The sequence below is a fragment of the Manis pentadactyla genome, chromosome 10 (genome assembly GCF_030020395.1).
Source record: "Manis pentadactyla isolate mManPen7 chromosome 10, mManPen7.hap1, whole genome shotgun sequence".
In the NCBI taxonomy this organism is placed as follows: domain Eukaryota; kingdom Metazoa; phylum Chordata; class Mammalia; order Pholidota; family Manidae; genus Manis; species Manis pentadactyla.
The window spans coordinates 17044689-17059860 of record NC_080028.1 but is presented as its reverse complement, the minus strand read 5'-3'; the positions used below and the strand labels follow the sequence as shown (position 1 = coordinate 17059860).

Genomic DNA, 15172 nt, shown 5'->3' with positions numbered 1-15172 from the left:
CTCTTACTTTGTTACCTGGTGTGTTTTAGAGAATGGAACATTTTCTTACTGAGAACTTCTTTGATTGCTGACTTCACAATTTCAAAAGCTTTCAAGTCCCTCTGGATTGTTGAATACAGTGGAATTTTCCCTTGATTCTGAACCCCCTAAAGAGAACCTCATATATATATGATACAAATAGATAAAGCTCCAAAGCATATTGAAGTAATTGTTTCAGAGAGGGAATTGTCAAGGAAATAGATATTCAGTTTGAATCTCCCAAAGATCTGTACTTTGATCAAAGATGTCACTTATGATTATATATTACTTTCTCTAACATTATTTCCCAAAGGTGTCCCTTTTTCATATTGAATTCTTCCAGTTTTTGACAAAAATAGAAATCCTGGTCAATAATTTGTTAGTATTGATATATTTATGTTTGTATATATATTAACACATTTGTTAGTAATGACACTATAGTTTGATTTCATATGTAAGGAAGTGTCTATATCTAAGGGCCTAGTAGCTCTTTTTCTGAAAAGAAAAAAAGCATAAAATTTAGACCCCATAAAGTTGGGTTTGAGTCATTAAGTCTAACTCTCAACAGTGTGACCTTGGACATGTCATTTGTTGAACTTTATCTGTAGAAGGGTGATAACACAGCTCCCTTAAATATGGGATGATACATTGATGCTACCTGTCTTACAGTGGTATAGTGAGAGTTAAGAATATGTAAAAATTGTTTGAAAGTTGTAACTGTTACAATCTTCCTACCCAGAATATGCAGTCCAATTATATAACACTCAGCTCCTGCTGAGTATTAATCTTTAAAACAATCAATACTATATGCTAGTCATTTATTTTCTGTTAAGCTTGTTTGCCTGTATCCAAAGGGTGTTGTTCCTGGGTAGAGTATTTGACAGTAAACTTCTGAAATGTCTACTCCAAGTTAAGTTACCTGGAAGTGGGATAGTTGTTACTTTGTTTATAGCAGGTGTTAGTCTTTTTTCTACCTTCATACTCTTCATGTGCAGGACACACATTTACTTTTTTTTTTCTTTTGGTATCACTAATCTACAATCACATGAGCAACAATGTTACTAGATTCCACCCCTTATCAAGTCCCCACCACATACCCCATTACAGTCACTGTCCATCAGCGTAGTAAGATGCTATAGAGTCACTACATGTCTTCTCTGTACTATACCACCTTCCCTGTGTTCACCCCTCTACATTAAGTGTGCTAATCATAATGCCCCTTATTCCCCTTCTCCCTCACTTCTCACCCACCCTCCACAGTCCCTTTCCCTTTGGTAACCCATTCTTGGGTTCTGAGAGACTGCTGCTGTTTTGTTCCTTCAGTTTTTCCTTTGTTCTTATACTCCACATATGAGTGAAATCATTTGATACTTGTCTTTCTCCACCTGGCTTATTTCACTAAGCATAATACCCTCTAGCTCCATCCATGTTGTTGCAAATGGTAGGATTTGTTTTCTTCTTATGGCTGAATAATATTCTATTGTGTATATGTACCACATCTTCTTTATCCATTCTTCTACTGATGGACATTTAGGTTGCTTCCATTTCTTGGCTATAGTAAATAGTGCTGTGATAAACATAGGGGTGCATATGTCTTTTTGAAACTGGGCTCCTGCATTCTTAGGGTAAATTCCTAGGAGTGGAATTCCTGGGTCAAATGGTATTTCTGTTTTGAGGTTTTTGAGGAACCTCCATACTGTTTTCCACAATGGTTAAACTAGTTTACATTCCCACCAGCAGTGTAGGAGGGTTCCCCTTTCTCCACATCCTCACCAGTATTTATTATTGTTTGTCTTTTAGATGTTGGCCATCCTAACTGGTGTGAGGTGACATCTCAATGTGGTTTTAATTTGCATTTCTCTGATGATTAGCGATGGGGAGCATCTTTTCATGTGCCTGTTGGCCATCTGAATTTCTTCTTTGGAGAAGTGTCTGTTCATATCCTCTGCCCATTTTTTAATAGGGTTATTTGCTTTTTGGTTTTCGAGGTGTTTGAGTTCTTTATATATTTCGGATATTAACCCTTTATCGGATCTGTCATTTATGAATATATTCTCCCATACTGTAGGATGCCTTTTTGTTCTATTGATGGTGTCCTTTGCTGTACAGAAGCTTTTCAGCTTGATATAGTCCCACTTGTTCATTTTTGCTTTTGTTTCCCTTGTCCGGGGAGATATGTTTATGAAAAAGTTGCTCATGTTTATGTCCAAGAGATTTTTGCCTATGTTTTTTTCTAAGAGTTTTATGGTTTCATGACTTACATTCAGGTCTTTGATCCATTTTGAGTTTCCTTTTGTGTGTGGTGATAGACAATAATACAATTTCATTCTCTTACATGTAGCTGTCCAGTTTTGCCAACACCAGCTGTTGAAGAGGCTCTCATTTCCCCATTGTATATCCATGGCTCCTTTATTGTATATTAATTGACCATATATGCTTGGGTTTATATCTGGGCTCTCTTGTCTGTTCCATTGGTCTGTGGGTCTATTCTTGTGCCAGTACCAAATTGTCTTGACTACTGAGGCTTTGTAGTAGAGCTTGAAGTCGAGGAGTGTAATCCCCCCCTGCTTCATTCTTCCTTCTCAGGATTGCTTTGGCTATTCGGGGTCTTTTGTGCTTCTATATGAATTTTAGAATTATTTGCTCTAGTTCATTGAAGAATGCTGCTGGTGTTTTGATAGGGATTACATTGAATTTGTAGATTGTTTTAGGCAGGGTGGCAATTTTGACAGTGTTAATTCTTCCTGTCCATGAGCACAGCATATGTTTCCATTTATTGGTATCTTCTTTAATTTCTCTCATGAGTGTCTTGTAGTTTTCAGAGTGTAGGTCTTTCACTTCCTTGGTTAGGATTATTCCTAAGAATTTTATTCTTTTTGATGCAATTGTGAATGTAATTGTTTTCCAGATTTCTCTTTCTGCTAGTTCATCATTAGTGTATAGGAATGCAACAGATTTCTGTGTATTAATTTTGTATCCTGCAACTTTGATGAATTCAGATATTAGATCTAGTAGTTTTAGAGTGGATTCTTTAGGGTTTTTTATGTAGAATATCATGTAATCTGAAAACAAGGACAGTTTAACTTCTTCTTTACCAATCTGGATGCCTTGTATTTCTTTGTTTTGTCTGATTGTCATGGCTAGGACCTCCAGAACTATGTTGAATAAAAGTGGGGAGAGTGGGCATCCTTGTCTTGTTCCCGATCTTAAAGGAAAAGCTTTCAGCTTCTCATTGTTAAGTATGATGTTGGTTGTGGGTTTGTCATATATGGCCTTTATTTAATGTAGAGGTACTTGCCCTCTATACCCATTTTGTTGAGAGTTTTTATCACATTTACCTTTGTAATCAGTGATTCTGAACTGAAAAGGGTACTTTTCTAATGCATTAAAAAATCACCAATTTATGGGCTTAATTGCTTTTCTATTTGAGTTTTCATTCCATGTGTGAAAGAGGGAAATTAATGTGAATTAAAACCTTAAAACTTAACTCATTCTTTAAAAGTTTTGTAGTTTAATGAAAATATAATTAATTGCCCCTTTTTTTTACTTTTGCATGTATTACATCTTAGTCTGGAAATGCAGACGTGCCTGACTACAGTTTACTTAAGAAACAAGATCTGGTTCCAGGCACAGGATACAGATTCAGGGTTGCTGCCATCAATGGTTGTGGAATAGGCCCTTTCAGCAAAATCAGTGAATTTAAAACATGTATTCCTGGTTTTCCTGGAGCTCCTTCTGCAGTCAGAATTTCTAAGGTGAGACATCAGGTCAAGACTTGGTGATTTAAGTTACTGAAACTTCGTACATGATCTAAAACTCAGTTTAGAGATTCTGTTAATGTCTGATGAAATGAGAGATGTCTGAAATGGGTGGATTAAAAGTTAAAAAAAATTCTTTTTGCTAATCACTCTTGATATTTTAAGGACCAAATTTTAAGCAGTATCATAACATCCAGATTACAGGAATTCAAGAAAATTTGCTGTGTGTCTTAACATTAACTTTGTTCTATTGTATGGAACTGAAAAGTTAGTGGAGGATTTTAATAGAACAAATGAAATTGAATTATATTTTATCCTAAGGTCCTGCTCCTCCTTAGAGGAGAGAAGGTCTGCTTTCTGGTAAGAAAAATCCCTTTTTTGGGATAGTACAGGCAGATGTTTAGGCCTAGTTATGTTTTTGAAAGTGGGCATGAATTAAACATTGTAGATCCAATATCAGCAACAAAAATTCTAACATATAATGCAATTACTTCAGCAAAAAGCAGCATTTTGTGTTCTAAAGATAGTAATAATAGAGAAAACTTCAGAATCTTTACCTATTTTTTCCTCCCCTCTCTTCAAGAATGTTGAGGGTATCCATCTTTCCTGGGAACCTCCAACTTCACCTTCTGGAAATATTTTGGAATATTCAGCCTACTTGGCTATTCGCACAGCACAAATACAAGATAACCCAAGTCAGCTTGTGTTTATGAGGATTTACTGTGGTCTTAAGACATCATGTGTAGTAACTGCTGGGCAACTTGCAAATGCCCATATTGATTATACATCCAGGCCTGCCATTGTGTTCAGGATATCAGCAAAGAATGAAAAGGGATATGGACCGGCTACACAAGTTCGATGGCTTCAAGGTAACAATAAAAAAGCACCTTTAAATTGAATTTTTTAAAACTGAAGCTATTGTGATGATTATTTATTAGTAACTGGTTATGAAGATTTGTCATTTAAAAGAGTATTCTCTCTGTATTGCTAGCAGTTTTGAATTTGAGTTTGTAAGTTGTTCTTAAAATGTATTTGCTTAATTCTAGATCCAAATAAAAATAGAAAAGAAGCAAAGACTCTCTGAAAATTAGTATATGGATTCTTCCTTACAGTTATAGCTCTTTTATAAAAGAAAATAGTAAAATTAAGATAAAAGCTAAAAAGCTTTATTACCCCAATATCTTTTATAAAGACCATGTAACTCAGTCATCCTAGAGTTACTGAGATGATTCTAGTAACTGGCTGTTGTACACTGTGCTGTCTTATATAGTTAATATTCTCTACATTGTAAAGGCCCTGTCTTTGAGTTCTTCCTCTAACTTTATTCTATACGAGCTGTGGTCCTCTAACAACTATCTTCTCCTGGATGATATTTGTGATACTAATTTTTAGTAGCCATTTAATTCATTTATTTGTTTATCTACAGTTAGCACAGAACTTAAGAAATAAAAAAAGAAAGAGGCAAGTTCAGAAACTCTGCTTTTGAATTTTTATTATTTTCCAAGAATCATGTCCAAAAAGAATAATGGGTTCTCTTGATTCATACCAGGCTGATATACTGGAATATATTTTTGGCCAAAGCACTTAACTTAACCTGGTCCTCAATTTCCTCATCAATAGATGAGGGAGTTAAAAGAATTTATTCTTAGGGTCCCTTTCAGTACTAAAATTCTGTGTTTTCATCAGAAGGAAGTGTATCTTTAAACATTTTAACATTTGTCTTAATGGCTGTAACTTTGTTTTTGCTGAAACTAAAACATTCATAATTTAAAATTCAAAATTAAAGTACATGTTCTCCTTATTGCAGAAAGAAAGAAGCACCTTAAAGGACACACGTTTTGAAATAGTGTTTTAAACATTTGTAAGATTTTTGTAAATGCTCCAAATGTTTATTTTTGCATTGTTTTTACCTTGAAATTGTATAAACTTTTTTACAACTGAAATATAAGCATTAGACAGCTTACTCAGGTTCCATTACAACCTTAAAGATGCAGATAGGCATTATGGATACTCTGCTACAGGTAACTTGTTTTAAACCTTTTAGAAATTTCATAGTTCCACTGCCTATTCAAATCTGGAATGAATATACAGAGCAATAAAATAATTGCAGAAAAGATATTTCAAGCTAAGAGCTGCAGTAACTGCAGGGACATAGGTCTTAGCTTTTTATACTGTGTAACCTTATGCCAGTTTAGGTTGACTGAGTAGCTATGTCCTCAAACTTCATGTATAATACTCCCAGCAAAGATGGATTTAATTGTGCAGAATTGATATATATGTATGTTCCAGTTCTTAATTTAAAGTGTATAGAATATTTTAATATATAATTTTTGTAAAGAATTGGGATTTTTATACTACAGTGTTTGTAATTAATGTGTCTCACTAATTAAGTTTCTCTTGAAGAAAATATGCAAACTGTTAGACACGTAATGAGTGATTTCCAAACTCTAAAGGTAAAATAAATGCACTACTATGGTGTTAGAATACCTTTTTTGTGGCTGTATGAATCCTTAATCTTTAAATGAATACTTTACGAACAATGTTTACAAGGAGCTTTTCTGGTTTGTTATCCCAGCACCTCCCTTGCTGAGAGCTTTCATTTTGCATTTGTTTAACTCATATGCTTTGCTTTTGGCATATGCTTGCTTTTTGCACCAGTAGAATTTTAACTTACCTCATTATTGTGTTTGTAATCATTTATATAGCTTCCATAATATGTCTGATATAGGCTAAACAAATACTTAACCAAAGTTAAAATAAATGGTAAGCAATTTTGCACATATTAAATGCTAGGGTTGTTGTGTGTATGTGTGTGTTTAGTTATAAAAAGGGTAAGAATGGAAAGTTATAGTAACTATATTTTTCAAGCCCAATTATTTTAATGATCTCTTTGCTTTAATAGAAAAAGTCTGGCTTTTAGTCCCTTATTCTCTTCATTAATTAACAGTTTGCATCATGAAGCACTTCTCCTAATGACAAGGAATAAGTTGACTTTAAGCAAAGAGTAGAATATTTGTTTGAATCTGCACATTTATATGTATTTAGTATTTGGCTTAGTTTACTTTGCTTAAAACTCTATACTATTCTAGACCAGGAGGTGAATATAAACCTGTGGTTCTAACATATGTCTTATTTTCTAAAGAGTAAGGCAGTGTTTCTACACCAAGGGATTTTTAAAAATAACAAATGTTTTTACTATGAGAATTAGCCCAGATTCTGTTACCTTTTTTTGGCATTTGTACATTAAGCATCAGTCACATTTATCTCTCTGATAAGTGATTAGTAACTGAAAGATACCATTAAGAAATCTCTGTTGCTTTGGTATTAGTAGGTGAGAGATCTTTGAGCTGGTGTGTTCAAGAACAGAACGAATTGGGGAAGATAGCAGGAGACGTGCATTTAGGTTCTTATGATTTGCACATTTTCTAAGTGAAGATCCTTTTGAGTAGCAGTGGGCTATATCATGCCGTATCTTTCAGAAGAGGATTTACACTGAATTAAATTACTTTCTTCACTCCTCCCAGCTGGATAAGCAATTCAGATATACAAGCCTTTTGGTCACAGTCCTCTTCCTGGGCTCTGCAACTTTGGTTCACATATGCAGTAAAAGATTTTGATGTTGCATGCTCTTAGAATTATGTTTTCTAAAATATTGTATTGGCTTCATTTTAGTTTAGTAAACTGGGCAGCTTAACTAGAAATAGGATATTATAAACTCAGTTTTATTTGCATTAAAAAGCAAAACAAATAATCTGATTGCATGTATGAGGCCCCCTGTCCTATAACCCAATTAGATAAATATAGTCATGTATAAGAAGGTGAAACTGTTGATCCATCATTTCAAATGCTTATAGACTAGGAAAGAGTTGTTCTGGTTAGAGATATGGTCTACTTTAACTGAAGATATTTTTAATTTAAAAATTGCAGCACTTGTAGCAGAAAATTATTTGTAACTTTGGATATGAAGAGATTATTAGTATTTAAAATTATTGTAGTCATCTGATCACCAATGAAGTAGGTTGCAAAACAGACTTGGTCTTTGGCCATTTAAGGTAAAGCTAATAGTTATGTTTTTGAAGACTGATTTCAGGCAGTTTTATGTATTGTATACCAATGATATGTAAAATAAAGCACCTTTTGTACTATAACCAATTACAGGTGTTATTTATTTTGAACTACATGAAAAGAAAATTAGTGATGGCAGAGTAAATCTATAGAAATGTTGATTTTCTATAATTCACTTAATATAGGAGCCTCATAAAGAATGGATTGTGTCTAGAAATTTGTTTTTAAATTAGTGGATTGTTTTGGGGAGTCATTTTCTTACAGAAATGTAAAGCCTATGTTAACCCTTATTGTAGCTGAACTAGTATGCTTTAAAGTAAAGAAGGCAAATGGCTACTAGAAACAGTCTGGATTTGTCACCTCTTCTTTGTCTATTTACTCTTATGTTTTTTTCTTTATGCTTTTTACTGATTTTAATTCACAGAGCCAGGCTTCTATACTGCTACTCTATCAAAATGATGCTAGCAAAGGTCAGTGATAACTTCTCATTTCCCAAACCCAGTGAATTCTTCCATTGTACTTAATCTTGTCTTTTGAAATTTTTAACAACTGGCTGATGCTTTCACATGTTCTTAGAAGTAGTACTGTGCTCTTTCTTTATGTAGTCCTCCTGTCTGCAGTCCTCTTCTCCACTCCCACCAGTTGCCATTCGTTTTTTCAAAATTAAGGTCAAATGTTGCCAATCTGATGATGCCTTTCCTGACATACTCCATTTCCAGGTAGATTTGACCCCTTCTTTTTGTGCCCCCACAGTCCTTTGTTAAATCTTCGGTCACAGCAGCCTGAAGACCCTTTGCCCTTTTTTGTTAGCCTTGTTCTTCTCCCTCTGGCAGGTCTTTGAGGCAGAGACTGGATCTTCATATCTCTTTCATATCAGCCACTTAGCTGGTACTTAAATATTTTAAACAAATGATTAAAGAAAATTTTCACCTTTAACATCTCTCCATGTTCTTATTCCCCCTCTCAAATTGGGGTCAGAAATGGGAGGGAGGCTTTGAAAGGGAAAGAGATTTTAGCCAATTTAATAAACTGGAGGAAATACAAACTCCAGCTTTGTCTCATCCTACCCTTTTCTTACTTAGGTTCCTAAGAGAAGTTCTGGAATTCATAAGGGATGTGTCACATATTTACTAGGCTAAAAGGGCTTTAATACAGGTATGTAAAGATCTCAAGAGGAAATCTTTAATCTAAAAAGATCTGAGCATTTAGCAAGATTGTTGGATTATGATTTCTAACATTGGATGATCCTGGAAAGTGAGCTAAAAATATTTCCGAAATTAATCTCTCTGATTTCCATATAGGAGAGTCATGGTCAATTAACATTAGAAAAATGTTACATTTTCTAATGTTAGGAAAAACCAATTTCTAACATTAGGAAAAACTACCTACCCATTTAATATCTAAGCCCTGGGAATTGCTGGAGGAGCCAGAACCAGCAGCGTTAGAACCACTGGACTGGCTTCTGTTACCTCTCTCAGGTCACTGTTGTCACCTCTGAACTGACTAGTACCAAGGATTCTTACACTACTAGAAAACAAGAGGACATTGGTACACTTCCCTTCCACATTTCCCAGTTATAGTTGCAGTTCCTGTACTTACAGATTTCTGTAAGTCAGGAAAAAGCTTTTTTTTAAATCATGCCTGGAGAAACATGAATTGTAACATTCTGGGGAGAAAGAATATTCTATAAACGGAATGAAGAAAGAAAAGGCTGTAAAATCCAAGGATACCAGCCTCTTTATTCAAAATAGATTTCTATGTCTTATTAGTATCTATTTGCTTGTTTTCTGTCCTTTGCAGAACCCAGAATCAGGAAAATGTCCATAGTTGTTGAACTGTTAATCTCAACAATATCATCTGAAACTGAGAATGAGGTTTTTTGTGTGTTTGGTATCTTGGATAAACTGAATTGAGTAAGGGCCTGATACTGTCATCAGATTTGCAGTCTGACTGCCACTGATGCCAGTACCTCAAATTCAGAAGTCTTGAGAATATAGGGTTATGAAGCCTATAGCCTCGGATAGAGAGAAAGCTAGGAAGCCATAGGTAGGTGGCCGTGAAGGCAGCAGCAGGATTCCATTATTTCCTGACTTGTTTTTGCTGGTTCAACAAAAAGACTTTGCAGAGTATGCAGAAATGTCAGGGTGTTTACATATAACCCCCACAGATAATTAAAGTGCCAAAAGTATGAACTGGTGGCATATCAGTGAAGGAAGCCCCCCACCACTGCCCCCATCTTGTCTACTCCCCCTTCCTGCTGTCCTTACTACCCAGAGACAAGAAGCTAAAGGATACATCATTCCTCAGCATGAGAATGGAGGAAGGCACAAGGAAAATCCTTTGTGTCTGAGCATATACAGGTTAAAAATAAAAGGTAGCAACTGGTATTTGCTTTTGAACATAGAGAAACATTGTCCACTAGTAAATCATGGTCCAAAAAATGTCAGAGTTGACCAAAAGTATTGTCCATTCTTCTCCTATCTGGAGAGAGTACAAGTTCCCTAAGAACTTGAGAAGGTTCCCTCCTAATTTCTCTATTTCTTATTGGAGAAGGAGGAAAGAACTACAGGATAGAACGAAGGGTGAGTGTGCCACTGACGGCAGCATAGCGTGGAGAAGAGTAGGCAGTCTGAAGGTCGAACTAACTGCTTGATCCAAAATCATCCTGCTACCTGTTGCAGTTTAGCACCCCCTGGTGGCAGTACCCATTCTAGCTTAAATAGTGGGTCCTGTAGCTGCCTGAGACTTTTTTAGTAACTACAGTAATAGCTGGAACTTTCTGGTGAGTTGGCACTCCTGTGTTGGACCCAGTTGGGCAGAGAGGACCTGGAGAACATACTTTCTACTTCCTCATTTCCTGGGAATGGGTTTCGGGCCTTTTGCTGCTGGGCCTGGTCTACCTCTTTTAGCCTGCCCTGTTTGGCTATAGGGAACAAATTGAATATTTCAAGATTATTTTTTCCTCGAAATTTAAAATTATATAACAAAGTTTATAGCTAATTCCCTCAGTCAGGAGAAATTGTACTCTAACTGTGTCTTGTTTGATCTGCAAAATGGCATCGCCAGCCATGGCCTTGGCAAAGATGTGATTACAAAATTGTTAAATTTGTGTGACCAACCTGACACCTGTTACTGATCGATGTGGCAAAACAATCAATAGCTACCATGCACTTTCTGTATTTTGGATTACTTAACCCTTAATGCATTATCAGGAGAATGTGCCAAAGGGAATTTGTACTTTGAAAATAGAGAGAGATGGTTGTCTTTGTCAGTTTATTTTGGGATTGCATCACTTATCATACCATTCTCTGCTTTATACAAATAATTATACCCAACGAACAAAGTTATCAATTAACCAGAATCATTCCCATAACTCTGGGCCAACTTGGCAGAGAGTACTACAATACATCTCATTGGATCCTGGCCCTATGGGAACCTAGTTAACCTTTGTGAGGAATTGCCCCATACACATTCATTTTTTCATATTATCATGTATTTCTTCCCCACCAGATACAATTATTGGCTGATTTACAATGTATAGCAGTGGCTGAAATATTGGGAGATGTTCTCCCTTTGTTAAAATTGCATTACATAACTCATCTTTTTTCTTTTAAAATGTTATGAAACAAGTAAAATGATCACACATGTAACCTTCAGCTTAAGAACTAGAACATTCTCAGATGCCTAGAATCCCCCATTGTCTTCCCTCCACTTACACCTCACAAGGTAAACATAACTCTGGATTTTTCATTGATAATTCCCATATTTTAATTTATGGTTCTACCGTCCACATATGTACCCCTAATATGTTGCTCAGATTTTCTTGTTTTTGAACTTTCATGGTAATTGTATCATGCTGTATTTTATTCTTCTGTGACTTTTTCTGACATTGTTTTTGAGATTCCCATCCATGTTTATGTATGTAACTGTATTTCATTTGTTTTCACCACTGTGTAGTATTCCATTGTATGACTACCACAATTTATTAATCTGTTTTTCTGTTCATGGAGATTTGGATTATTTTCAGTTTTTGGCTATTATGAATGCTGTTGTGAACATTTTGTTAACTACAATGTAAGCTCCATGTGGGCAGGGCTTCGGTCTGTTTTGACTGATTTTGTCTGTAGATATTTACAGTGTCTAGAACAATACCTGGCACATGGTAGATGCCCAATAAATATTTGAGGAATGAATGTATTCTTGTATGTGTCTCCTGGTGCACATGTACAAGAGTTGGGCAGCTGTTTTCAAAGTGTGGTTTTAGGATCCCTGAGGATCCCTGAGACCCTTTCAGGAAACTTGTGAGGACAAACTATTTTCCTAAGAATATCAAAACATTATTTGACCTTTTCACTCTCATTTTTTCATGAGTTTAAATATATACCAGATATATGATGATGTTATCACTTTGACAGCTAATCACTTGTGTTGTGTACTTGTGTATTTTTGTTTGAAAATATGTTTTAACATCTAATATGGTAATTTCTAGTATGGTATTGATAAATATAACCCACATAAAGAATAGCTTTTTGAGGTCCTCAGTAATTTTTGAGGATTCTCAGTAATTTTTGAGAATTTATGGAGGTTCTGAGACCAAAAATATGAAAACTGCTGCTCTAAGAAGCAGGTTTTACTTGGCCATGCTGAACGGTTTTCTAAAGCATTTGTAACAGTTCACGCTCCCACCGGCAGTGGTTGAGTGTCACTGCTCCACATCTCAGCACGTATTTTGTGTTGACTATCTTTTATATTTGCCAATCAGATGGTGATTATATGGTATCTGACTGTGGGTTTAATTTGCATATCCCTGGTTACTAATGAAATTGAGTGTTTTTTTTTCCATATATGAATGTGTTTCTTTGTGAAATATTTGTTCATGTCTTTTGCCCATTTTTCTCTTTAGTACATGTCTTTTTTTCATTGATTAGCATGATTTCTTTATATAGTCTGGATACCAACCCTTTGTCAGTTAAACATGTAAATATATCTTCTCCCAGTCTGTGTATTGTCTTTTGTAATTGTATTGAATCTGTTGATCAGTGTGGGGAAAATTGGTATTTTTTCAATAATGAGTCTTCCTAGCCAAACACACTGTGTATCTCTCCATTTATTTGGTCTTCTTTCAATATCTCTCAATAAACTTTAATAATTTTTCTCCATAAAGCCCTTCATGTCTTATATTAGATTTCTTCCTAGGAGTTTTATCTATTTTTGATGCTATGGTAAGTTTTTTAAAATTACACTTTCTATTCTAACCAGTTTTTGCTGATTATGGGTATATTGTTGCTATGTGTTGGTTTTGGATTCAGCAGCCTTGTTAAAATTTTATTAGTTCTAATAATATTTCTAGATATCCTTTTGAGTTTTTTTTAATATAACCATACCATCTGCAAATAGTGCAAGTTTTATTTCTGATCCTTCTACCATTTAAAAAAATTTCTTATATTCCTGCAGTGGCTAGGCCCTGTAGTACAATGTTGAAAAGTACTGATAGTGAACATCCTTGTCTTAAAATCTCCCAGTTTAAAGGGACTGTGTTAACTTTCAGTTCAGCTTTTTTTTTTTCCATAAACGGCCTTTATCACATTAGGAGATTCTCTTTCTAGTTTGCTAGTAGTTTTATTATGAGTGGATGTTGACTTTTATTGAATGCTTTTTTCCTCTATTCAAATGGTTTTTTCTTTTAATATTAATGTATTAAAGTATGGTAGTTGACTTTTTAATACTGAATCAACCTCTAATTCCTAGGATGAACCAAAAGTGGTCATGTTGTGTGTGTTTTAATACATTGCAGGACTTAATTTGCAATATTTTGTTTAAGACTTTTGCTTCTATGTTCATGAGCAAAATCAGTTTATAATACTCCTTTTATGTCTTGTCATTGTCTGGTTTCAGTATCAAGGTTATATTAACCTCATGAAATGAGTTTTTGAGTTGTCTGGAAGACTTTATAATTGAAAATTGAAACTAGTCTTTAAAACCTTTTGGTCATTAAGAGATTTTTAACTATTTCATTTCCTTAAGGATTTATAGGATCATTAGGATTATGTATTGAGTCAGTTTGTTAAATTTAATAAATTTTTCTCAAAATTTTTCATTTCATCTTAAGATATTTTTTTATATGAAATTGTCCATATCTTTCTATCTTTTTAGTTTCTGAATCATCTGTAGTTAGGGCACTTTTTCATTCCTATTAGCTTATTTGTGCCTGATTTTTTTCTTGATTGATCCTTCCAGAGGTTTGAATATTTAACTCAGTTATTTTTAAAGTATATTTTCATATGCTAGGGGTAAGTTGTCTTCATCTTTGTAATATTTTGCCAAAGAATATGAGCTATTTCAATTTTCTGAAATTTGAGACTAGCTTTATGATTGATCATACAATCATTTTCATAAGTGCTCCATGTGTACTTGAGAAGAGTGTGTATTCCCCCAGTTTAGTGTTCATTGGATCAAATTTGTTAGCTATGCTAACACACATCTTCTCTTAACTGATGTACCTTATACTTGATTTCTTATTTACTGAAGAGTCTCAAGACCTAAGTTGATTTCTCAGTTTCTTTTGAGAATGTATTTGCTTTAACTTTTGGCTTCAGTAGATGCATATTAATTTAGAATTTTCTATCTTCCCTGGTGAATTGAACTCTTTATAACTGTAGTCACTGTACCTCTATGAATGTCTGTTGGCTTCATCTTTTTGTTGTTACTTACTAAAGCAGTATTTTGGTTAGTTATCTGAATATCATAGATCTCTGACTTTGAGTTTGCAGGAGACACACTTAAAAGATAAGGCCAAAGAAAATCTTGTACTAAAGTGGATAGTTTTGTACATTTATGTCTATGGTGATTACAAATGTAAGTTGGACTTAGCTCTAGATCTAGATCCTAATCATGTTTTTTTTTTGTCCATCCCCTCTTCTTGCCTTGGCTTTCATTTTTCACTTTTTTGGTCTTTTTCCTCCTCCTCTTGGGTCTTTATTTTCAATTATATACATTTTAAGAATTGTTCAGTTTACAAATCTCATTTATTCTGTGTAATCTTTTGCTCCTTAACTCATACCTTACATGCTTCTGTTCTTTTCTTTACACATCATTAATTTATCCTGTATTGATACCAATACTGGGTCTTTGGGGATGATTGTACCGTCTGTTGTGTATAAACTGTACTGTTTCACTCATGGTGCCATTCTCCCTGGAGTTTTGTGATGTTTTAAACTTACTTTTCTTGGGACGTAGGAATTATTTGAAGTATGGACTGCAATTGCGATCCTTGAATTTGTTTGCTCTGCCAGACACCCAGGAGCTACCAAACAGAGAGTGCTCTTACCGGC

General features: G+C 34.7%; 1 protein-coding gene across 5 annotated transcripts in view; it reads left to right on the top strand.

The window, feature by feature from the left end:
* The window catches only part of HCFC2 (host cell factor C2), a 71220-nt gene that overhangs the window by 46690 nt on the left and 9358 nt on the right, over positions 1-15172 (top strand). The window contains exons 14-17 of one of the 5 annotated variants that reach the window (XM_036891031.2): positions 3588-3773; positions 4360-4645; positions 8266-8311; positions 8924-13004. In XM_036891031.2, the coding sequence (XP_036746926.1) occupies positions 3588-3773; positions 4360-4645; positions 8266-8300 (507 nt within the window). In that variant the 3' untranslated portion in view covers positions 8301-8311; positions 8924-13004. Of the gene's footprint in view, positions 1-3587; positions 3774-4359; positions 7929-8265; positions 13005-15172 lie in introns of those variants that run through there. The other 4 variants (XM_036891029.2, XM_036891030.2, XM_036891028.2 and 1 more) reach the window with 4 other exon arrangements.